Source organism: Lathyrus oleraceus, chromosome 6 (assembly GCF_024323335.1).
Source record: "Lathyrus oleraceus cultivar Zhongwan6 chromosome 6, CAAS_Psat_ZW6_1.0, whole genome shotgun sequence".
Lineage (NCBI taxonomy): Eukaryota > Viridiplantae > Streptophyta > Magnoliopsida > Fabales > Fabaceae > Lathyrus > Lathyrus oleraceus.
Genome location: NC_066584.1, coordinates 49,957,758 through 49,981,685, shown reverse-complemented (window position 1 = coordinate 49,981,685; position 23,928 = coordinate 49,957,758). Strand labels below are relative to the sequence as shown.

The 23,928-nt window shown below is 33.8% G+C and overlaps 1 protein-coding gene across 4 annotated transcripts; it reads left to right on the top strand.

The window, feature by feature from the left end:
- Window positions 1-4,943: 4,943 nt before the first annotated feature.
- On the top strand, window positions 4,944-23,169 carry LOC127098302 (probable peroxygenase 5). Of its 4 annotated transcripts, none has more exons than XM_051036860.1 (5): window positions 4,998-5,151; window positions 20,233-20,355; window positions 20,546-20,631; window positions 21,835-22,055; window positions 22,160-22,543. In XM_051036860.1, the coding sequence occupies exons 1-5, from the start codon at window positions 5,058-5,060 to the stop codon at window positions 22,308-22,310; spliced, it is 675 nt and encodes a 224-aa protein (XP_050892817.1). In that variant the 5' UTR covers window positions 4,998-5,057; the 3' UTR covers window positions 22,311-22,543. The 4 variants fall into 4 exon arrangements, with proteins under 4 accessions (XP_050892818.1, XP_050892817.1, XP_050892819.1 ...); XM_051036862.1 differs by lacking the exons at window positions 4,998-5,151; window positions 22,160-22,543 and adding exons at window positions 19,952-20,133; window positions 22,619-23,169 and having other exon boundaries at window positions 21,835-21,929; XM_051036859.1 differs by lacking the exon at window positions 4,998-5,151 and adding an exon at window positions 19,953-20,133.
- The last annotated feature ends 759 nt before the right edge of the window (window positions 23,170-23,928 follow it).

The following is a 23,928-nucleotide window of genomic DNA, read 5'->3' as shown; positions in this document are numbered from 1 at the left end:
TGTAGATCCCAACTAACATTAAAGTTCTTTTCACAGTTCTTAAAAACAATTGAAATTCATTATATTATCTATGAAGAAATAACACCCACAAATTCAAGTAACAATTGTTTGTATTTGTTTCTTTGGCATGTTAGATCTATGTACAATAAAGTGGAAAAGTGTTAAAACAATTTGAAGAATTCCATATGCGTTCAAAGTATATCTTGAATGGTTTTTGAATCGTCAACCATTCTATGCCTAGAGAAATTTTCATGTTCATCCAAAGCATAAAAAATATGACACTAAACTATCACATCTTTACATTTCATCGTATACCCTATTTTAAAGATTGCTTTAAAATTAAAACTGAAACTAATTTTTTCTTAAAGAATTATTTTATAAATATGGTCACACTTATAAAATAAAATCGATTCATTCTTGTCCATGATAGGGAAAATTGAGTACTAGAACCATCAGCTAAAACGTTAATCCAAAGCTTCAATTATTTAAAAATAATTGATTATGAAAAAGTGAGTTGCTTTAGTGTTGTTGCTAAACTTTAAGGTGTGAAAGGTGTCTCCTAACAAAATTCTTTTGCAATTATTTAGAGGATAATATTAGGTGGCAAAACTAATCAGACCAACCATTTTATTTTTTACTTTTTTCTAACATATATTTGTACGGGACATACATGTCCTTTAATATCAAATAATTTGGGGTTGTATTATCCATGAATAAATTATAAACGTAAGTTAAACAAAAAAAAAAAAGAAGCAAATATTTGGTTCCATAATTTAGGGCTTTGCATGTGTTTATGAGGTTGGCTACAATCTCATTACTTCATCATTACTTCTTATTTGATTTGATTCCATAATTTTCTTTACTTTAGTATCTTCCGTAATAAAAAATACTTTTGTTACTTTGATTTTAATTTAAAGATCACCACATATAAAATGATTTGTTTATGAATAAGTTATTATAATCTATAAGTATGTGCCACGACAAGGATACCGAGACACGACACAACACATATTCTTTAGTATATAATGTAAAAAAAATAATATAATGACTTTGTTATATGATGATATTTGAACTACATTTATTCATCTACTTTTAAATAAATTAAAATATTTTTATTTTTAATTCTTTCTTGATAATATTATTTTAGGACATACTTAACTTTTTAGATGTGTAAACTTTGTCTAAAAAGATGTATATAGTTTATTTTAGCAAAGAATTATTTTTTTTGAAACACTCGTATGAATTTTCCAACACGTATTGTAGGAGTGATATATAGATGTCGGATACTAATTTAAAGTGTATTATAGCAAAGAAAAATATAATTTTTTGACATATTTGTTTAACTTTTTGACACATATCATACGAGTGTCATACAAATATCGATCATTGACACATTCAGTCACCATGATATGCCTACATCGAAAGGTGTTCGTGCTTCATAGATCATAAAAATGACTTGAACAATTTTTTAAAAATATAATATCTTCCAATTCTAGATCAACCTTTTGATGGACCTCCAGAAAACCCATCATTCACATAGTCTTAATTGGGTTGTTACTCTAACACAACAGATGAGGGTGAATGGTGTAACCCTCCATCTTCTCTTTAGTAAAGATATTCTATCAAGACAACCCATAGTATTTGCAAAATGAAATTGAAATTTTGTTCCATAGGAGAAGAATGTTGGACCAGATGTTGAGACAACTTGTCCAACTTCTTAAATCAGAATAAAGGTAATAAGACAACAATAAAACAATACAAAAGGCGGTAAAATAACACAAGAGATTGGTAACTCAATTTAGTGATACCACACCTACGTATAAGGGGAACTCTACCCAATAAAGGAAATCCATGACTTTGAATTAGTACACTTAGTCTTACAAGAACCAACAAACCTTATGTTATTCAAAGCCTTTTCCAAATCCCAGTGTCTTTCTATTTAAGAACTCCCCTTAAATATGAGAATCTACTCACTTTCTTCTCAATCACACAACCTGTGATTGATGTTTACAACTCAATGAATAATGTTGAATATTACAACTCAACTAAGACAAATCAACAATGTCAAGTTACTAAAACATAATGGTGTACAATAGTTAGATTCTACCCTAATCCATATGTAACATTAACTTAGAATACAAGAAACAAATACTCAGACCCTAGCACAAAGAACCTACTTCTTGTGCACAAAAACTCTTATCAAACAATGAGAATTGAGTCCCCATATATAGCAATATCTTCTGAGATTTTTATCCTTGTGAATCTACATTTAATTCGTCTTGAAAATAGTTGAATCAGTTGAATATGATTTTCTCCTTAAATCTCTCCAACAAAAGATATGATTTGTTCTAATTCAAATTCAAATTTAAATCACATTTAAATCTGATTTGAACATCTCTAGTTGTGAAACAAGTTAACCAAATATTGCTAAAATAACTACATCAAATCTGACTGAAAATCAATCATAAAATATGCATTAAACAACATCCAACATGACATGCTGATAAGGCCAGATGTTATACAACACATGCTAGAGTTCATCATGTTGCACCAGTACATCCAAATCAACTCTTCTCATTGACTTGCAGATCTTCTATTGTGGAGAGAATCTTTGATATACGAAATTTGAACCAACTGCAATTTCCATTTGTCTGTTCCCAAGAGACCAGATGTTGCAACCCGCATGTTGGAACATCTTGTTCAACATGTGTCCCTTCTGCATCAGAACTACCTTGAGCAAACTCCATGTTGTTTTGCATAATGCAGTCAATCCCAAAAGGTCCAGCAAAAATAATACATGTCAGTTAAAAGAAACAACTTGACAAAATATGAAGTAACAAAGTTCACTATATGATCCATCATCACCAAAAACTTTTTTTATTTCTCTTATACTTAGTGATCGCCTTTATTATCAAACGAGTTTCAATATATCGTTTTTTTCTTATCGGGAGGATTAACACCTTTAGGACGCACTTCTTAAATGCTCCCAAAGTCATTCTAGAATTTTGTGAGGGTCCTCCTTAACCATGGCTCCTCATCAGGTAAATCAGTTCCATTGTGTATGTATATTCCCTAACTCGTTAATATTCCACTCCAAAACTACATAAAATTATCTTCACATGTTAAGGGTGTTTAGGAGCATGAGAAGGGAAAAATGAGTGCTTGGGAGAATAATCGCCATCATCAAATACTCTTGTTGGGATATCGCAAAGACTTTTATGAGTGATACGATTAAGGGGTGTAACAAAGTAATATCTATCTTTCAAACCTTTGAATTTGTCCATATATATATATCAAACATCTCCCGACCTTGTTTAAAAGAGATCAACCCTTGGGGGAGATCAGGGTTAGCAAACATTATTAAAACATGAAACAAATGAAAGAAAGTGAGCATATGAACACTAATCTTGTATTCACACCAATTGTTGATTTTTTTTACGTAGGCCTAATTCACAAGGTGCAGGTGTGAGGGGGCAATAACTAAATGATTCAGAAATCCTAGTTTAAAATATTTAAAGGAAATGATGGATCCCATCCTAGAGAATGAACATTCATGTAGAGGTGGTCCACACATTTCGTACCGACCACACAACTAATTACCATTTTTTGGGTGGATTACCTGTTAATCTAAAGACACACCAACATTTTGGTGAGCAATATCTATCCCATCTTCTTTGGTGTTTCATGATAAAGTTCTCAAGATTTCGTTGTCTACCCAAGGATATAAAGCAACATCGTTAAGGAGTTCAAGAGTCGATGACGCCCTCCTTCCCATGTATGTTTTAATGTCAACAGATAAAGAATTCCTATCATGAGTATTACATCTTGTCTATTCTTTTAACCACCACTTAAACTCATCCTTAATAGCTCTGCGGTTGAACGAATGCCTTATATACCTAGCAAAACCTTAAGTTAGATGTTCTTCCATGATATTCCCCACAAATCCCCCGATCATAATTTCATCAAAGGTAAACCCAACACCAACACTGCTCATTTCTATCATAGTAGGGAAAACATTTCTAATTTTTGGGTTAGTCACTTCAAGATTTGCGACTTTTGTTATCATCACTTACATGTCAATTACCTCCACCTCAGTTCGAGACGATGCATCACTAATTTCTACGTTGCTACTTAGATAAATAAGAGGAATTCCTAGTTATAGGTTTCCTAAATGAGTTATTAGTGAAGAACTAACGAAAATCAGAGAAAAGCAAGAGATAAGAAAAAATGTACCTTATATTTTAATGCATGTTTAGAAGATTCAATAGATAATCAATTTGATTTAAACCAAATAATTTGAAATGCAAGAAACATCAACAACAATGGCCTAAATAAGTAGAAGAAAAGTGATATCACTCAAGAGCGAAAGAAGTTAGAAAAATGAAACTGAACCTCAAATTTCCAATTTATAGACACTAAAGGCCCCAAGATCAAAGGCCGTGATTCAATAGAAGATCAAAAACCACGTCCAACGATTAAGATGAAGTTTCGGTTATATAACGATACTCAAGTGCATTGAAGTTGATCTAGGTCTATCACCCTCCCACCCTAGACGCATGAGCATATGTGGAGGTCTTTCTCGAGGAAACCGTTGACATAGATCCAATGGTCCTCCGCACTTCAAGCTACACCAATTGGATGGTTATTATTATCATCGTTATTTAGCGTGACTCAAAGTTGCGCTCATGTATTCACTCATTCACATTTGCAACAATTCCGCCTCTCTCAAATATTGACTTATATTGACTTATGACTACAACAAAAGAAATCTTTTCACACTTTCATCCATTCTATATTTATGTGTGTCGGTTAGTTTTGTTTTTGATTTATTTATGTGTCAGTTAGTTTATTTGTGTGTAGTCAGTGTTGTTGCTTTCATCATAAACAAACAATTGAATCATATACCAAAATAAAGTTTTCTATTTATTAATATTACTTATAACAGTTCCAAAACAGAAAGATAAGATGAGGCATAAAAGCATGATACAAAATCCTACACCCTACGTTATCTTCACCTATATATTCCCACATCAAACCGAAAGCACCACTTACTTAAAATGCACATTCTTCTAAAACTCCTTTTTTGGTTAAGCATTCTCTACATCAATATGGCATCTTCTTCTTCTCTCTCATCAGATACCAAACAGCAAGGTATTGTGTTACAAAATTTGTTTCTTTTTCTTTAAATTGATGTTTTTTATTTTTTAATTTCTATTCACATGTAGGATTTGTTTGTGGAATTGAGGATAAGGAACAAAATTCAGTTCATGAAAATGTTCTTCAGAAACATGCTGCTTTCTTTGATGTCAATAAGGATGGTCTTATTTATCCGTGGGAAACTTTTCGAGGTATTTTTGTTTCTACACAGATTCTTTTAATTTATTAAAAGGAAGTTTTTCATTAGATTTTGGTTAATAATAAATGGATGAATGAATGAACAACAGCGATGCGTGAAATTGGGAGTGGAGTGTTGTTATCAACTGCAGCTGCTGTTTTCATCAATGTGGGCCTAAGTCAGTCTACTCGTCCGGTAAGTAAATCCGAATAGAAGAAAAACAGACAACAAGTTACGCTGTTATTTATATTGTTGTTGTTGTTGTTGTGTAGGGGAAGTTCCCATCTCTACTTTTTCCAATTGAGGTTAAGAATATCCAACTAGGCAAACATGGCAGTGACAGTGGAGCTTATGACAGTGAAGGAAGGTTTGTTGAATCAAAATTTGAAGAAATTTTCATGAAACATGCACATACACATCCAAATGCTTTAACACGTGATGAGCTCGACGAGTTGATTAAGGCAAATAGAGAACCTAAAGATATCAAAGGAAGGATTGGTGGCTGTGTTGAATGGAAAATTCTTTACAAACTTGCGAAAGACAAGAATGGTTTACTTCAGAAAGAAACAGTTCGTGGTGTTTATGATGGAACCTTGTTTGAAGTGCTCAAAAATGAACATGCAAAAAGAAGAAGTTCTTCCTAATTATAATTTATCGATATTCAAGCAAAAGGATAAAGTATATCAATTCGTTTTTAGTTTCATTGTTCATTTATTTGTGAAGTAATGTATCTTACTCATGATCTATCATGTTGTAGAATATACATATTGTTATGACAATTTATATCATGTCCATGAGTGTTTTTGTATTTCCGTCTAAATCATGTTTATATTTATTTGACATACTTTTTGTTAACTATAGTTACAAAACATATAAATAAGGTTGTAGTTAATTACATATCATTCCAAAAAAAGGAAAAACATATAGTCGCTTTTGTGATGGTAGATTTGAAAGATTTAATCCATAATCTTTAGTTAAAATAAAAGTCATATTCTGCTTTCCTTAGTTTTAGGAATCACTTAGCATTATCATCCTTTATTTTAGATTAATCGATTGTTTTCAGTTATAGTTTTTAATCGCGTATTCAATGGCTATTTAAGTCAATGTTGCAGTTAATAAAACTGAGTCATTTAGTCCAGTTATTTAGTTCTTGCTTTTAGTTTCAATTCTATAAAGATTATCAACAATTTGGTATCAGAGCCCCCACAGGGCTGATCTATCAAAGCAACGGTCTTTGATACCCTTGCAGCAAAAAAAAAAGACTACATAAGGGAGGTTTGTACAACCCACAATCCCGCGTTTTGATGGTCATTATGATCATTGGAGCATGCTAATGGAAAATTTCCTCAGATCAAAGGAATATTGGGAGCTAATCGAGCCTGGCTGTGTTGAGCCAGCAAGTGGAGTGGTACCAACAGAAGCACAACGAAAGAAGAAAGATGAGATGAAGTTGAAGGATCTCAAAACAAAGAACTATCTATTTCATACGATTGATCGAACCGTGCTTAACACCATCCTTAAGAAGGAGACTTCTAAAAAGATATAGGATGCTATGAAGAAAAAGTTTGAAGGAAATGCAAGAGTCAAAAGGTCTCATCTTCAAGCTCTCCGCAGAGAATTTGAAACTCTTTAGATGAGATCCAGTGAAGGTGTAACATAATACTTCTCTAGGGTCATGATAGTGGCCAATAAAATGCAAATTTATGGGGAGGAGATATCAGACGTTAAAGTGGTTGAAAAGATTTTACGCTCTTTAACCGAGAAGTTTAACTATATTGTTTGTTCTATTGAAGAGTCAAAGGATGTCGATGATCTTTCTATGAATGAGTTACAAAGCTCATTAATAGTGCGTGAACAGAAGTTCCAACGATGCAGTGGCGGAACAAGCCTTGAAAGTTACATATGAAGGGGGAAGAGATCATGGTCGAGTTGCTTACAGAGGAAGGGGAAGAGGTAGAGGTCATATAAACTTCAACAAGGCAACCATAAAGTGTTACCAATGTCATCGACTTGGACATTTTCGTTATGAATGTCCTCGCAACAAAGAAGCTAACTATGCAGAATTTAATGAAGAAACAGAAATGCCTTTGATGTCTTATGAGGAGCTGTATGAAGCTAAAAGGCAAGATGCATGGTTCCTTGATTCAGGATGTTCTAATCATATGTGCGATGATCGAATTATGTTCAATGAACTTGATGAAAAATTTTGACATTCTATAAAATTGGGAAACAACACTAAGATGTATGTGATGGGGAAAGGAAGTGTGTAATTACTACTAAATGGAATGAATATCGTTGTTACTGAAGTATACTATATTTAAGAATTGAAAAATAATCTTCTAAGTATAGGGCAGTTGCAAGAAAAGGATTTGGCAATCTTGATCAAGGGAGGAAGTTGCAAGATATTTCATCCAGAGAAGGGTTGATTATTCAAACTAACATGAGTGTCAATAGGATGCTTATTTTGCTGCCCCAAACTCAAGCCTCTTCACAAGCACAATCTGATCCGTGCTTTCACACAAAAGCTCAAGAACTGTCGCACCTCTGGCATCGAAGGTATGGACATCTAAGTTACAAAGGCTTGAAAATGTTGTTGCACAAGAACATGGTTCGTGGACTTCCTCAACTCGTTGTCTCCACAATGACATGCACTGATTACATCAATGGAAAGCAACATTGTGACCCTATTCCAAGGAAGAGTAATTGAAGAGCAACGCAGAAGTTAGAACTCATTCGTTCAGATATTTGCGGTCTTATCAGTCCCATATCTAACAACAACAAAAGCTACATCCTATTATTCATTGATGATTATAGTAGAAAAGCATGGGTGCATTTTTTGGTAGAAAAGTTTGAGGCTTTAAATTCTTTCAAATGCTTTAAAATCATGGTTGAGAAGGAAGTTTAGATGTTTATTAAGTGTCTACACACTAATAAAGGAGTTGAATTTAATTCAAATGAGTTCAATGATTTTTGCAAACAAAGTGGGACTAAAAGGCAATTAACCACTGCTTAAACTCCGCAACAGAACAGTGTTTCCGAGAGGAAAAATAGAACTGTTATGAACATGGTTCGTTCCATGTTATCTGATAAAAACATTCCTAAAACCTTCTGGCCAGAGGCGGTGAATTGGATTGTTTATTTTCTAAACAGGTGTCCTACTTTGGCAGTCAAGGATGTAACACCAGAGGATGCTTAAAGTGGATTAAAACCCTCAGTTGATCACTTTCGGGTATTTTGGTGCATAGCACATGCTCATGTTCCAAAATCAAGGAGGACTAAACTTGACAATAGAAGTATTACGTGTATTTTGTTGGGAGTTAGTGAAGAATCAGAAGGATATAAGTTGTTTGATCTGGTTGCTAAAAAGGTTGTCGTGAGTAGAGATGTTATCTTTGAGGAGGAAAAGAAATGGTATTGGAATGAAAGATAAACAATACTGGATTTAGAATGGGAAGAAATGGAAAGTGAAAATGAGAGAGAAGAAAATATTGACAGGGATAATGGTGAAACCAGTGACGAGAGAGTTGGAGAAATGAGGGATGATTATAGTGATAGTGAAGAGAGAGTGAGGCGACCTCCTGCTTGGATGGATGATTATGTTAGTGGCGAAGGTTTGTCCGATGATGAAACCCACTTGGCTTTAATGGTGTCAACTGATCTAATATGTTTTGAGGAAGCCGTGAAGAGTAAAAATTGGAATTGGCTATGGATAATGAAATCAAATCCATTGAAAAAAAATGTACATGAACGCTTATTGAAACACCTGTCAGGGCCAAAATAATTTGAGTAAAATGGGTTTACAAAACCAAATACAATGAACATGGAAAAATTGACAAGTACAAGGCTCATTTGGTTGCTAAAGGGTATTCTCAAAAGCATGAAGTGGACTACATAGAAGTTTATGCACCAGTGGCAAGGATGGATACAGTGAGAATGATTGTCGCTCTAGCGGCATATAAGAACTGGCAGATTTTTCAGTTGGATGTCAAGTCGGCTTTCCGCTATGATGAGCTGAGTGAGGATGTTTATGTGGAACAACCAAGAGGATATGAAAAAAAGGGCAGTGAGCATATTGTTTACAACTTACACAAAGCTTTGTATGGATTAAAATAAGCACCACGAGCTTGGTTTAGTCTAATCGAAACACATTTCATTGGTGAAGGATTTCAGAGGTGTGATAGTGAGCAGACATTATTCACAAAGAGAAGCAAAGAAGGAAAAATTATAATTGTAAGTGTTTATGTTGATGATTTAATTTTTACTGGAAATTATGAAGTTATGATGTCTGAATTTAAAAGCTCTATGTTAAGAGAGTTTGATATGTCGAACTTGGGTAAGATGAGGTTTTTTCTTGGGATAGAGGTGCTACAAAATTCTGATGGTATACAAGTAGTATATAAGTAGTATTCACTTTGAGTTTTAGGCATCTACAATTGTACACAAATTCTTCAAAACTCAAAGTATTCATGTGTTTATGAGAAAAGAGTCAAGAATGTAAGTATGCGTTCCACTTTATAAATTAAAATCTATATTTTCAAGTCATTTATTGCATTGAATTTAGTTTCAGACATTCTTTATGTTTCCTTTACATTTCTACTTCAAAGATTAATTTCAGTCATTATTCTAAAATCTTACATCTTGTTTTTGATGTCAAACTTGTTTAAAACTTATGATTCACACAAATATGTCCTGAGATCTTTTCGAGTTTAATCCCTTAAGCAAAATGAAAAAAAATTGCTTACTAAAATTCACAGTAAACAATATCGTGAAGGAGTCAACACAAGTTGATAAGTCATAGTTTTTTAGGTTTCATAAAAGCCATGCCCACGAAACTAATGATTGCATTCACTTGAAGAATGCAATAAAAGACTTGATTAAAAAGGGAAGACATGGTACATACACAAAGGAAAATGAATGAAGGGGAAAACATAAGAGATTGATGGATTCTAGACAGAAACCTCTCTAACAGAGTCAATCCTCGCGTGGAAAGTGTTCTTCATGGTGAGGTTGCACACCGCCCATGAAGACATTTGAAGTTGTAGGAGGCACCAATAAAAGAAGAGACATCAGCAAAGAGGAGGCACTAATAGAAGAAATATTGCAGAGTTGTTATTAGTAGATAGAAACGAGGAACCATCTTTAGGAGAGAACCCTCAAGGAATCATCCTAGGTTTCAAAGACGGGGAAAAGGAAAGGACATCCCCAATGAAATTTTTCCCATAGTGATAACGACCACTAATGAAAACTTTGATGTTTGAAGGATCCTCATTGATTGATGAAGTTTTTCTGATATTATGTATGTAAAACTATTCACTAAGTTAGGCTTGAAGTGAGAGAGGTTATCACCCTACAAATGTAATGATTTGCAAGACTTCAACAAATTGGTAACCCAAATTTGGGGCTTCATTGAACTTAAGTTACCTTTGGATAATGGAGAGATGCCAGGACTGCAGATATTCAATTCCTTTTAGTTCCATACAAAAGAGTTTACAATTGCATCCTGGGGATACCCTTCACAACAACTTTATATGATTTCACACCTCTTGTCTACTTGAAAATGAAGAATCACGACATTCATGACGAAATATTGACTATTTACACAGACCCGACAAGAGCATGTCATTACCATAAAGCCCTGTAGACAAACCTGAATGTTGCTCCCATCCAAGAAAGGAGAAGTTAAAATATGCCAATTTTTATTTAGGATAACACACTTTAAACATCAGTGTTATGAACTTTAACACGTATATAAGAATCCACGTCTGAGGATGAAGACGACTCAGAGAGACCTCTCCCTATCGAGGCTAGAACGAAAATCCTAAGGCCAAACGCTAATAGAGATTCGGTATATGTTCCACTCGATGATAACTTGTCACATACATAAAAAATGGAGTCAATCTCCCAAGTTCCTTAGAGAATAGACATGTCAAATGACTTACAGACAACACTAGTATGTTAGTTGTGTAAGGCATGTGACTCCATGCACAAGAGGGACTGAATTGTTGGCTTTAAAAAAACTATAGTTTGAAAACATTTCTTTATTACTATCATATTTTAAAAACATTTTTGATAAAAATGTTTGAAAATAGTAACAGAAAGTAAATATGCAAAAACTAAAGAGTTAAGGGTAAGAGAAATGACATTGGGAGTTATAGAGATTCGGTCGAAATGAAATGACCTAATTCTCTCCAAAATATTTGTTCTTGAGAGTATCTAGTAATGCTTAAGATCTTATAGTAGGTTAAACTCTCGAACCCCCTTAAAAGATGAAAAGTGAAGTTTAAGGCTTACTTCTAACCAAACAACGAACAACAGAGAGAAGCAATTAGTCTTCCTTCCAAACATAAACGTGTGGAGATAAGCGGTTAGTCTTTCTTCTAAACAGCGGATTGAAGAGGTTAGTCTTCCTTCCAAACAAAAAATTGAAGCGGTTAGTCCCCAAGATAAACTGAGATTTTCTACAAACTTATCTTGAACCAAGATGAGCTTTTGACTAGTCTGAACTCACGAACCAAGAAGATATTTTGAACCAGGCTTATCTCGAACCAAAGCAAGCTTTTTACCAGGTTGAGTTTATGAACCAAATTGTGGTTTTGACCAAGATAACCATGAACCAATTCATTATTTTAAACCAGGATGATCTCGCACAAAAGTAAGATTTTACACGGGCTGAGCTGACGAACTGAAATGACGACTTAAGAACCCAAAGCCCAAAACAAAGCTTTTAACGAGTTTAGCTTTTGAACCCAAACAAACACTCCCTTAGGATAAATTATTCAACCAAGTGAAAAATATTCTTTAGTGAATTTAAAATAATGCCTTTTCCAAAATACAAACTTCCTCACTAAACACTCAGACTTTCTTGAAGCGCTACAACTAAATTAAAGTGAGGGAAAATGTGAAGGGAGAGATAGGAGGCTCATGTTTCTCTATATGAAAATATGAAGGGAAAACCCCTATTTATAAGCTTAATGCTGAAAAAAAGGAAAGTGATTTAAAGCTAGAAAGAAATTTTTAGTATTTGAAGTCGGAAATTGATTTTTTGAGGTTTAAACTTGATTTTTGATGCCAAGTTGCGAATTGAGAGCTGGAAAACGTAGTAGATCAAGGTGGACCATCATCTTCAAGGTGGACCATCATCTTCAAGGTATTTTCACCATTGAATTATATTTTATATTCTTCTAATTTACTTTTATCTGAGTTTAATGCTTTCTCTTTTGGTCAAATTGTGAATTGATTTATGATTACCTGTTAGGAAGAACTTTCAACAGTAACACTTGATTCAAGTATTTTATAGTAGATATCACCTAGGACTAGGGATACCCTATAGAAGCCGATTTGTTCTTGATAATTAACTGCTTAATTTCATCTATAATTCTCTATGGACATAGGGATTCATTTCAATGATTAAAGGTTTACTCACTAAGGACTTATGAGCAAACACACTTGATAACCGATTATAAGTAAGGATAAAATAAGTCGTTAAAAGGTCAATTTAGGATTACTAATAATTTAGGTTCAAACACCCATTCCTAGCATGCTATACTCATAGTATTTTCTACTCTATTTAATTTGATGTTATTTACTCTATTTAATTAAAAAAACCAATTGCTTTTGTTTAACTTAATTGAATCTCGAACTCTATATCATCACACAGTCCTTCGATACTTTGGGATTTCCAATTATTAAAATTTTGGCATATTAGTACACTTGCTAATTTACTGATCAATTAACATCAAAATAATCAAAATGAGGCATCATAAATAAGTTAAAATCATTACTTACGAAATAAAATATGTTCAAAAGGTTGTAATTGGAGCAATCAAGATTAAAGATATCAAAGTCATCACTCATCGAATTACAAAAAATAGTCACTAAATAACCATGGATTTTGTGGGTTGGGTGTGGGTTTACCCATAACCCAATTATTTTGAATGTTTTTCATTTTTTAAAATCGTGTTCACCCAATAACCCAATCTCACCCATTTTTTAAGTCAGTTTGGATGGGTTTTATTGAGTTTACCTAACCCATGTACACTCTTAGTTCTTCTAGTGGGACATGGGTATCCTTGGTCCTTTCCCATTGGCTTTAGGGAAGTTAAAGTTTGTGATTATGGTTGTAAATTACTTTACCAAATGAATTGAAGTGGATGCCTTGGCAAAGATTATAACCATTAACATTTAGAAATTCTTCAAGCAAAATATCTTAGTTAAATATGGAACTTCCCAGTCCATCATCACGGAAACTAATACCTTACAAGCAAAAATTTAAAGAAACTAATTCAAGACCTTGGAGTTAAGCACCACTTCACATCAGTGGAGCACCTTTAAACCAACGGCTAGGCAAAGTCCTCTAACATATTCCTACTAAAGGGACTATATTTAATATTAGAATGGTATAAATGCAATTGGGAAGAAGAACTCCCACGTGTCCTTTAAGAATACCAGACAAAATCTCACTTAATTATCGGGGAAACACCTTTAAGAATATCCTACAAAGTTGAGGTTGTCATTCATGTCAAAGTTGGAGAGCTAAGATGGAGGACTAAACACCCCTTATAAGGTATGGTGAACTCACAATTGATCCAGGAATATCTAGATTTCCAAGATGAAAAAAATGCTTTGCCGATTTCATTGTTGTAGTCAAACATGCCACAAAAGTAAAATACAATAAGAGAATCAATACCAAGGAGTTATACCATGACAAACTCATACTGCGAAGATCTAATGTAGGGGAAGGAACTTGGGGGAGGGAAAGCTTACACCAAATTTGTAAGGCTCATACACGGGAAAAGAGACATGCATCATAGACCCTCCACAGGGAATTTGTTCCAAGAAAGTGGAATGTAACCAAGTTTGGAAGCGTTACTACAACTAAGTCGATTCCATACCTTGATTATTATGTGAATGATAGGGTACATCTTAAATCCTCAACACATATGTTAATCCTCAAGCAGAAAGGAAATACTACAACAAGAGGAAAAACTAAAGATATGTGATGTATGAACAAAGACACAATAAACCTCGAATGTAGATGTGATGCACTTGGCTAACCACACTCTATAAGCTAGCTGTTAGAGAGAGAGAGAGAGAGAGAGAGAGAGAGAGAGAGAGAGAGAGAGAGCTATAACGAACCCATATACGTTAGCCTCAAACCAATTTTTAACTTTGGAATAGGGAAGTGTTGGAAAAAGATTTGTTGATATCTCTTAGGTTTAAATGATAACAAAGTATTTAAAGAACAAATGGGTATGTAACATATGTTTTAAAGTGTGTAGGATCACAAGCATAAAATCAATATTGATTAAAAGCATATATAGGAAAGCATTTTAAGTCAGATTATGATTGATCAAACTTTGTTGACTCTGAAGTGGTTCATCAGCCTCTGAAGGTTCAAACTCTAGTCTCATTACCCAACTTCTGATGACAACTCAGATTCTGAAAGGTTGAAGAGAACCTGATTCGTACATTGTACCAAAGTAGTCTTGTCTTATCAAAGCCCCAGATTTCTGAACAGAGTAAACTAAAGTTTCATTTTGCAGGCTCAAGGAATGGTGATGTGTCCTCTTCAGTCTGTTCTACCTTTTTGTAGATATCCAGTATTTTGAAAGATGTTGTGAACAATATCATTATTCAATGGATAATGCTTCAAACCAGATGCACTCTCCAATGTCTATTTTGGCTTGATTCTTTACTAATTTTGCTCATGTGTTCAAACTCTCCAATGACTCTTTCTCCACCTCTATAAAAGAAGCCGAAGATTTGAAGGAGAAATACAACAACTCATTATATTATCTTAAGCGTAACTCGGAGCTTTAATTTATAACTGTTATTGCCTAAGATCTTAATATTTCTTATCTTTATTTATATTAGAAATCTTAAGAGGTTAAGAACCTTTGTGGTTGTTGCACAACTGTTATACTTCTGATTGTGTATCTAAGTATAGTGGTTACCATTTCTACTAAACAATTTGTTTAAAATAGAGGAAGTCACTTGCCTACATGTTTGAGCAAGGAAGTCTATTGTTTGTGTACTTGAGCAAAGAAGTCTCTTTGTAGGCTAATTGAGCGTAAGTCTCTTTCAAGGTTGCTTGAGCAGAAGTCTCTTTCTAGGTTGATTGAGAATTGAAGTCTCTTGCAAGTATGCTTGAGCAATTTATAACTTGTTTGGTTATAGTAAAAAGCTCTTATTGAGGCTAGGGGGTTGAATTACTCTCAATTGGGAAGAGGAACTAGGATAATCTTTGCGTGTTGCTAGCATTTACTTTTGAACACTTTATTTTCGCTTCTGTATTTATTTCTGATATCAGACTCTGAAATTTGTTCAGAATATGATATTTATGTATCAGAAGTGAAACAATTTTTTTGGAATACACAATTCAAATCCCCCTTCTTGTGTATTTTTCTCACCTTCAGTTGGCATCAGAGCATAATATGTATTATACGCTCAACTGTGGTACATAAAAGATCTTGAGAAATATACTATTTTTTTATCATGGTTGATAGTTCTGTTGTAACTAGCCCCGTTGGAGGTTTTCCTCGTGGTGATCACAACCATGATCAAAGTACATCTGGTAAAAAAAAAACTATACTGCTAGACCACCAACATTTAGTGGTAACTCTACTGAATTTGAATGGTGGAAGAGAAAGATGTACGCTTACATAATTGGTACGGATGATGAGTTATGGGATATCTTGGAAGATGGCATTGACTTTCATGTCAATGGTGTTGGAATGGTTTCTGGAAGAAAGTCTCTCACTCCTGATCAGAAAAATGTTTATAGAAAACATCATAGAGTGAGAGGCATTCTTGTTGATGATTTACCTCATTCTGACTATATAAAGATTATTGATAAGTCTACTGCTAAGACTATTTTTGAATCTCTATGTGCTACCTATGAAGGTAATAAGCAAGTTCAAGAAGCTAAAGTTAATCTTCTGGTTCAACAATATGCGCTCTTTAGAATAAAAAATGATGATAACATTGAATTTATGTATCAAAAATTCAAGTTCTTGTGTTTGGACTTCAGGTCTTGAACAAGAGTTATACCAATATGGAGGTTAAGAACCTTTGTGGTTATTGTCTAAGATCTTAATATTTCTTATCTTTGTTTATATTAGAAATCTTAAGAGGTTAAGAACCTTTGTGGTTATTGCACAACTACTATACTCATGATTGTGTATCTAAGTGTAGTGGTTACCGTTTCTACTTAACAATTAGTTTAAAGTAGAAGAAGTCTCTTGCATGTGTGCTTGAGCAAGAAAGTCTATTGTCTGTATACTTGAGCAAGGAAATCTCCTTCTAGGTTAATTGAGCATAAGTATCTTGTAAGGTTTCTTGAGTAGAAGAGCATTGAAGTCTCTTGCAAGTGTGCTTGAGCAATTTGTAACTTGTTTGGTTATAGTAAAGAGATCTTATTGAGGCTAGGGGACTGGACTACTCTCAGTTGAGAAGAGGAACTAGGATAATCTTTGTGTGTTACTAGTATTTACTTTTGTCATGAAATGAAGAGGAACTAAGATATTATTAGCAATCTCCAAAGTCATGAAATGGAGTTAAATGGAGATGAGCCTGAAAAGCAGGTTAAAACTATGACTTTAAAATCTATTTGGGGATTTGAGAAATCTTCCCAAAAGCTCAAAGAAGCCACTCATGATGAAGCTTCTAATGAAGACTCAGATGATGATGAATTAGCCTTTATCATCAAAATATTTAAATACTTGGCCATGAAGAAGAACAAATTCTCTAGTAAGAGAGATAACTTCAAAGGGTCAATTTCGAGGAGTAAAGATTATGATGGTTGTTACAACTGTAAGAAGCCTGATCATTTCATTGTTGAATGTCCCGATCTTCAAAAATACAAAAGCAAAAATGAGAGCTTCCAGAAGAATAAACTCATAAGCAATTTCAATAAAATCCTCATGGCAACATGGGAAAAACTTGGTAATGAAGGAGAAGATGAAGAAGCCAATTTTTCCTTGATGGCCTCAACTGTCTCAAACTCAGAATCTGAAGTTGATTCTAACTCTAAGTCAGAAGACGCATAACAAGTATTTTATAATCTCTCCAAATCTTATTTAAGTACTTTATGCCATGATCTTATGGAAAGATGCTAGAAGAAAGCCAGACATATAAAAACATTAAAGAAGCAAAAAGATATTTTAAAAGATGTGCTAAATCGTTCTAAAGAAAAAATTAAAAATCTTGAAAAATAACAAATTGCTTCAATGAAAAGTATGTCTGAAAAACCTTTGGATAAAAATGAATTAGCTCTTCAAGATTTTATTATATCTAGTTATGAAAGAACCAAACTTGCTCATGTGATTTATTGAGTGAGTAAGAGCAAAGGGGGGGGGGGGGTCTTGGTTATCATTAGAAACCTTACAATCCAAGGACTAATATCTTGATGAAACCATTCGATCCTTCTTCTTCAATCACTGCTCAAAAGGGGCTGAATGCTTACTTTATGTTTGCTGCTGAAAATGGTAGAGTTCTGAACCAATTAGAACCTATGATAAGTAACTCACAAACTCTGAAGGATTCAATATCTCATACTCAAAGGTAAAAAACTCTAAGACAATTAGAACATAAAACTCTCAAGTCAAAGATCTTGTCTTATTCTTACACTATACCAAATAAATCATGTCTTATTAAAGCTCCAGATTCTGAAAGGTTGAAGAGCATCTGATTCGTACATTGTACCAAAGCAGTCTTTTCTTATTAAAGCTCCAGATTTCTGGACTAAGTCGACTAGGTTTTATTTTTTCAAGGCTCAACGAATGGTGACGTCACCTCTTGAAGTTGTTCTACCTTTTCGTAGATACCTAGTATTTCGAAAGATATTATGAGCAATGCCATTATTCAGTGGACAATATTTCAAGCAAGATGCAATCTTCAACGTCTCTCTTGACATACTTATTCACTGAGTTTGCTCATTTGTTCAAACTCTCCAATGACTCTTTCTATACCTCTATAAAAGGAAGTTGAAGATTTAAAGGAAAAACACAACAACACATTATATTATCTTGAGCATAAATTAGAGCTTTCATTTGTAACTGTTATCGCCTAAGATCTTAAGATTTCTTATCTTTGTTTATCTTAGAAATCTTAAGAGGTTAAGAATATTTGTGGTTGTTGCATAACTGTATACTTCTGATTGTGTTTCTAAGTGTAGTGGTTATCATTTATACTAAACAATTTGTTTAAAGTAGAGGAAATATCTTGCCTACGTGCTTGAGCAAGGAAGTCTCTTGTCTGCGTACTTGTGCAAGGAAGTCTATTTCTAAGTTAATTAGGCATAAGTCTCTTACAAGGTTGCTTGAGAAGAAATCTCTTTCTAGGTTGATTGAGCATTGGAGTCTCTTGCAAGTGTGCTTGAGCAATTTGTAACTTGTTGGTTATAGTGAAAAGCTCTTGTTGAGGCAAGGAGACTGGAATACTCTCAGTTGAGGAGAGGAACTAGGATAATCTTTGTGTTGCTAGCATTTATTTTTGAACACTTTATTTATTTCTGATATCAGACTCTGAACGTTGTTCAAAATCTGATCTCACTGTATCAGAAGTGAAACGATTTTTCGAAATACACAATTCAACCCCTCTTCTTGTTTATTTTTCTCACATTCGGGAAGAAGAGAAAGCCATTGGCCAGGTGGATTCCCTAGAGACGTCCAATAATCAGCTGGATAATGATCCCCAAAAACGATCATAAGGAGTTGGGGACAACAACCCAAAGTAGGGGGCTATGCACACCAATGAAGATAAGGCATCTACATAAGGCGCTTGTCTCTTCACAGAGCCTTCCTAAATCCCTGATCTTACCTCTTCTATTAGATCCCAAGGAAAGAAGAATGATGCCCTTATGCATATGATAAACGTTCTTTGCCATCAACTCACACTATACACCTCAGTCAATTTGAATAGATAGACATATTCGTTCTTTGGGATGACATTTTGAAGGTCTTTGATTGTCCTTGGCCCCCGTACTTGCAACAGTTGCACTTCTCTCAAATAATGACTTGAATGATAACTTTGTAGGCACCTCTCTATGATCACTAAAGACCACAACCACCACACCAGAAGCATTCCCACGGTGGTCATCTTCAAACTCTCATTTATTTTATAAAATCAATTCTATTTCAAATACAGTGAAACAAATTAAAATCAATTTAGATAGGTAGCCTCTAAAAATGAAATCAAACATTGACATAATATAGATTTAGATGAAGTGTGTACTCTTTGAAATCAGATTAACTACACAACAAAACTTATGAACTCAGTATTACCTTTGAAGTTTTGTTTTTGAATGGTTTATGAGCCAATTGTTGTTGCTTTCATCATAAACAAACAATTGAACCATATTCATAAAATAACAAAATTTCTATTTTTTTAATAGAGTTTTGCTATTTATACACCAGTTTTCAGCACACCGTATCATACACTGTAAATGTTAACGAAGAAAAATTGTCTTGCACACAATCCAAAGATAAAATAAAATATTAAAAAATTAAACTAACATGTATTACGTATTAAATTACGGTGTAGGTGTTAAAAACTAGTTATCTTTTCTCTTTTCAATATTATTTATAACAGTTCCAAAACAGAAAGATAAGATGAAACAGAAACGCAAGAATACAAAATCCTACACGCTAAGTTGTCATTTACCTATAAATATTCAGACATTAAACCAAAAGCAACACTTACTAAAATGCACATTCTTCTAAAACTCCTTTTTTGGTTAAGCATTCTCTTCATCAATATGGCCTCTTCTTCTTCTCTCTCATCAGATACCAAACAACAAGGTATTATTTTACAAAATCTGTCTTCTTTTCAACTGTGTTTTGCTTTGTTAACTATATTTCGTAGATTGATGTTTTTTTTAAATTTCAATTTACTTGTAGAATCTGTTGGTGGTATTGAGGATAAGAAACAAAATCCAGTTCATGAAAATGTTCTTCAGAAACATGCTGCTTTCTTTGATGTTAATAAAGATGGTGTTATTTATCCATGGGAAACTTTCCAAGGTATTTATCATTATCCTTAATTTATGGGAAGGAAATGAAACAAATGATAAAGTTTAGATTTTCTTTTCTTTTTATGTCGGTTGATTGTGCTGTAAACTGATTACTGATTAACCTATTTAGTTAAATTTAAAACAAAACACCCAAATTTTCTTATCAACAATTTTGGTTAATAATAATGAATTAATAACAGCAATGCGTGAAATTGGGAGTGGGGTGTTATTATCAACTGCAGCTGCTGCTTTCATTAATGTGGCCCTCAGTCAGACTACTCGTCCTGTAAGTATATCAATTTCTCTTTTTTTTTCCTTTGCTTTGTTTAGCACTATTTGTTTACACATATGTTTCTAAAAAGAATCTCTAACTAACTCTTAACGACCACTTTCTATATAAGGAAATGTTTTATAACAAGACACTAACTAACTTTTTATTTTATATGAGGAAAGCTTGCATAGCGAGTTAGTTAGTGGTCTAACTAACTTGTAACTCATTTTTCATCGTCGTTGTGTGTTATCTCCGGACAAGTTGGAGGATAGATGTTGATCATTTCTAACTTGGATAAAAGAATGTGGAATGGTTGAGGAAGAAGAAGTTGAGTGAAGAAATCAACTCTCTGATCTTTGGAAGAAACTAGCAGCAATTTAAGTAAACTAGTTTGGAGCTTTTCTCGAATAAGGTGGCAATCGATTTCTATGTGTTTGGTATGTTCATGGAGCATAGGATTGCATCTATGTGAGTAACACTTAAGTTGTCACAATAGAGAACTGGTAATTTGGTTGATGGAATCTTGATGTCATGAAATCATAGATTTTCCTAAGAAGAATCATTGGCCCGAGATTGATCTTCGGGTTTCTACACATCTGGCCCTAATTAACATCTGAGAAACCAATGAGATGAAGATATGAATCTCGTGGGAAGATCAAACCTCAAGCAGCGCATTGCTTCAAGTATCGAAGGACTCTTGTAGTTACAATGAAATGGATAGCAGATGGTTTGTTGAGAATTTGGCTGAATTGTTGAGTGATGAGTGTGATGTTAGGCGTTGTAGCGGTTAGGTATAGCAAGCGACCAATCAACCTTCTATACCCAGAAATGTCATAGTGTGTAGGGACATTATCATGAAGAAGCTTTATTGAGGGTTCTACAGGTGTGCTAACCAGTTTGGAACTCGAAAGTCCTTTGTCAGATAGAAGGTCTAGCGAGTATTTTCGTTAATAGAATGATAGCAATAACAAGTATGATAGTCGTGAGTTTGACCACTGGTGAATATGTGTCACTAATCCAAGCCTTCAATTTGGTTATAGTCTTTGGCTACTAGCCTTGCCTTGATTCTTTCCACTAATCCCTCAGCATGAAACTTGATTTTAAAAATCCCTTGGCATGAGAAACAGACAACAAGTTACGCTGTTATGTATTTAATATAAATTCTCAGAAAGCACTTATTAAGCTAACATTTATTATATGGTTGTTGTTGTTGTGTAGGGGAAGTTCCCATCTCCACTTTTTCCAATTGAAGTTAAGAATATCAAACTAGGCAAACATGGCAGTGACACCGGAGCTTATGACAGTGAAGGAAGGTTTGTTGAATCAAAATTTGAAGAAATTTTCATGAAACATGCACATACACATCCAAATGCTTTAACACATGATGAGCTCGACGAGTTGATAAAAGCAAACAGAGAGCCTAAAGATCTCACAGGAAGGTTGGTTTGAATATGATGCATATGGATTACATTTTTCAGTATTAATTAAATTTTATTTTCACTATAGAAACATAATAACCATTAATGCATGATGATATATGCAGAATTGGTAGCTTTGTTGAATGGAAAATTCTTTACACACTTGCGAAAGACAAGAATGGTTTACTTCCCAAAGAAACAATTCGCGGTGTTTATGATGGAAGCTTGTTTGAAGTCCTAAGAAATGAACATACAAAAAGAATTAGTTCATCCTAATCATAATTTATCTATATAGACGCAAAAAGCACAAGTTATGATATAGACAAATATACCAAAGTTTGTTCACATATGTAATTTACAAAGTATATCAATTTGTTTTGAGTTTCATCGTTCATTTAATGTATCTTACTCACGATGATCTATCATGTTGTGGAATATACATATTGAAATGGCAATTTATATCAAGTTCATGCAAACCAAGGTTTGCTTGAATGCTGTTTTTTTTCTCACTTGAAAAATTTGATTCTGTTTATATAGTTGTTAGGTAGTCTGTGATTTGTTGTTGCTGTCTTTATCAATTGCAGTATGCTAAGTCAGGTGGAACATAGATGCTGTCGAGAAATGGTTCAATGATGGGACTATCATGTTATCTTGTCCTTGTTCTGACTCATGTTTTGTGATTAGAGTTTGAAAAGTTAGTTAGGGTGAGATTAGAAGTACTGTTGAAGAAGGGTCCAAGTGCATGTGAATTTTCAAGGTATCTAATGATTATGATTGTTGCTTTGAAGTGTTTCGTGGTAGGCCTAGAGAGCTGCACACAAAGAAGTTGATATCCTGGCGAGAATGTGTTGAATAAAGTAACTTGTCAGTGAGACTTCTCAATTGAGTAGGATCAAGAGGTAACTACTTAAATCCTGAGTCAAGGTTGTGTGTAGGATCCATTGGTGTATTGCAGGCTTGTATGCCCAAATATTTTGTTTCTTGTAAGAGGTCTAAACAATATTTGTGTTGGCATAATGAAATACATGTGGAAGACCTAGAAATTTCAAAACCAATAAAACATTTAAGATTCCCCAGGTCTTTGTTGCTGAAATGTGTGTCCGAGATAGTTTTGATGTGTGTGATTTCTGTTAAATTATATCTTGCAAGAACCAAGTCACCAACATAAACAAAAATAACATTGTGACTGAATTTCGTTGATCCATAAGGTCCATCATAGGTGTACGTCTTATGAAAGTAGGATAACTCAAACAATTTTTCAAAATCATCCTTGTTGTGAGTGTTAAGTCTTTAAACTTGAGATTTGCTTGGAATAACTTAACAAGTCTTGGAAACATGCGAATTGGTACTTTGATGAAGAACTCTTTGAGAAAACCTCGGCTGAAGTTATCGTCAGATGTAAAATTCCTAAGAAACTTTGACTTCATGTGAGAAGGAATGATCGCCATGTGTATGGACATATCTTTTTGTTGTTCCTAGTGGATTGATCCTTTGAATTGGCTGCATATAGAAAAACAACATTTTGGAAAAGTGTGAAAGTGTTCAAGATTGGTGTAGCTTGCTAAAGTTGTATGCAACTGCAAAAGGGACACATGTTGGGCGCGATGCTCCAACATGTGGTACGATATTTTAACATAATCTTTTAGAAGATTCAACTACGTTTTATTACTATTAGTTTAGAAATATGAATATATGATTTGTTCGGCAACTATAAAGATCAAATCAAATTTAGATTTGAATTTATAACAAACCAAATCATATCTTTTTATTGGAGATATTCAAGGAGTAAATCAAATATCCAACCGGTTGTGCAAAGATTATGGACGAAAATAACTTCATATCCACAAGGGAAAAGCCTAGAGTTATTTTCTATATAAGGAGCTCAAACCTACAT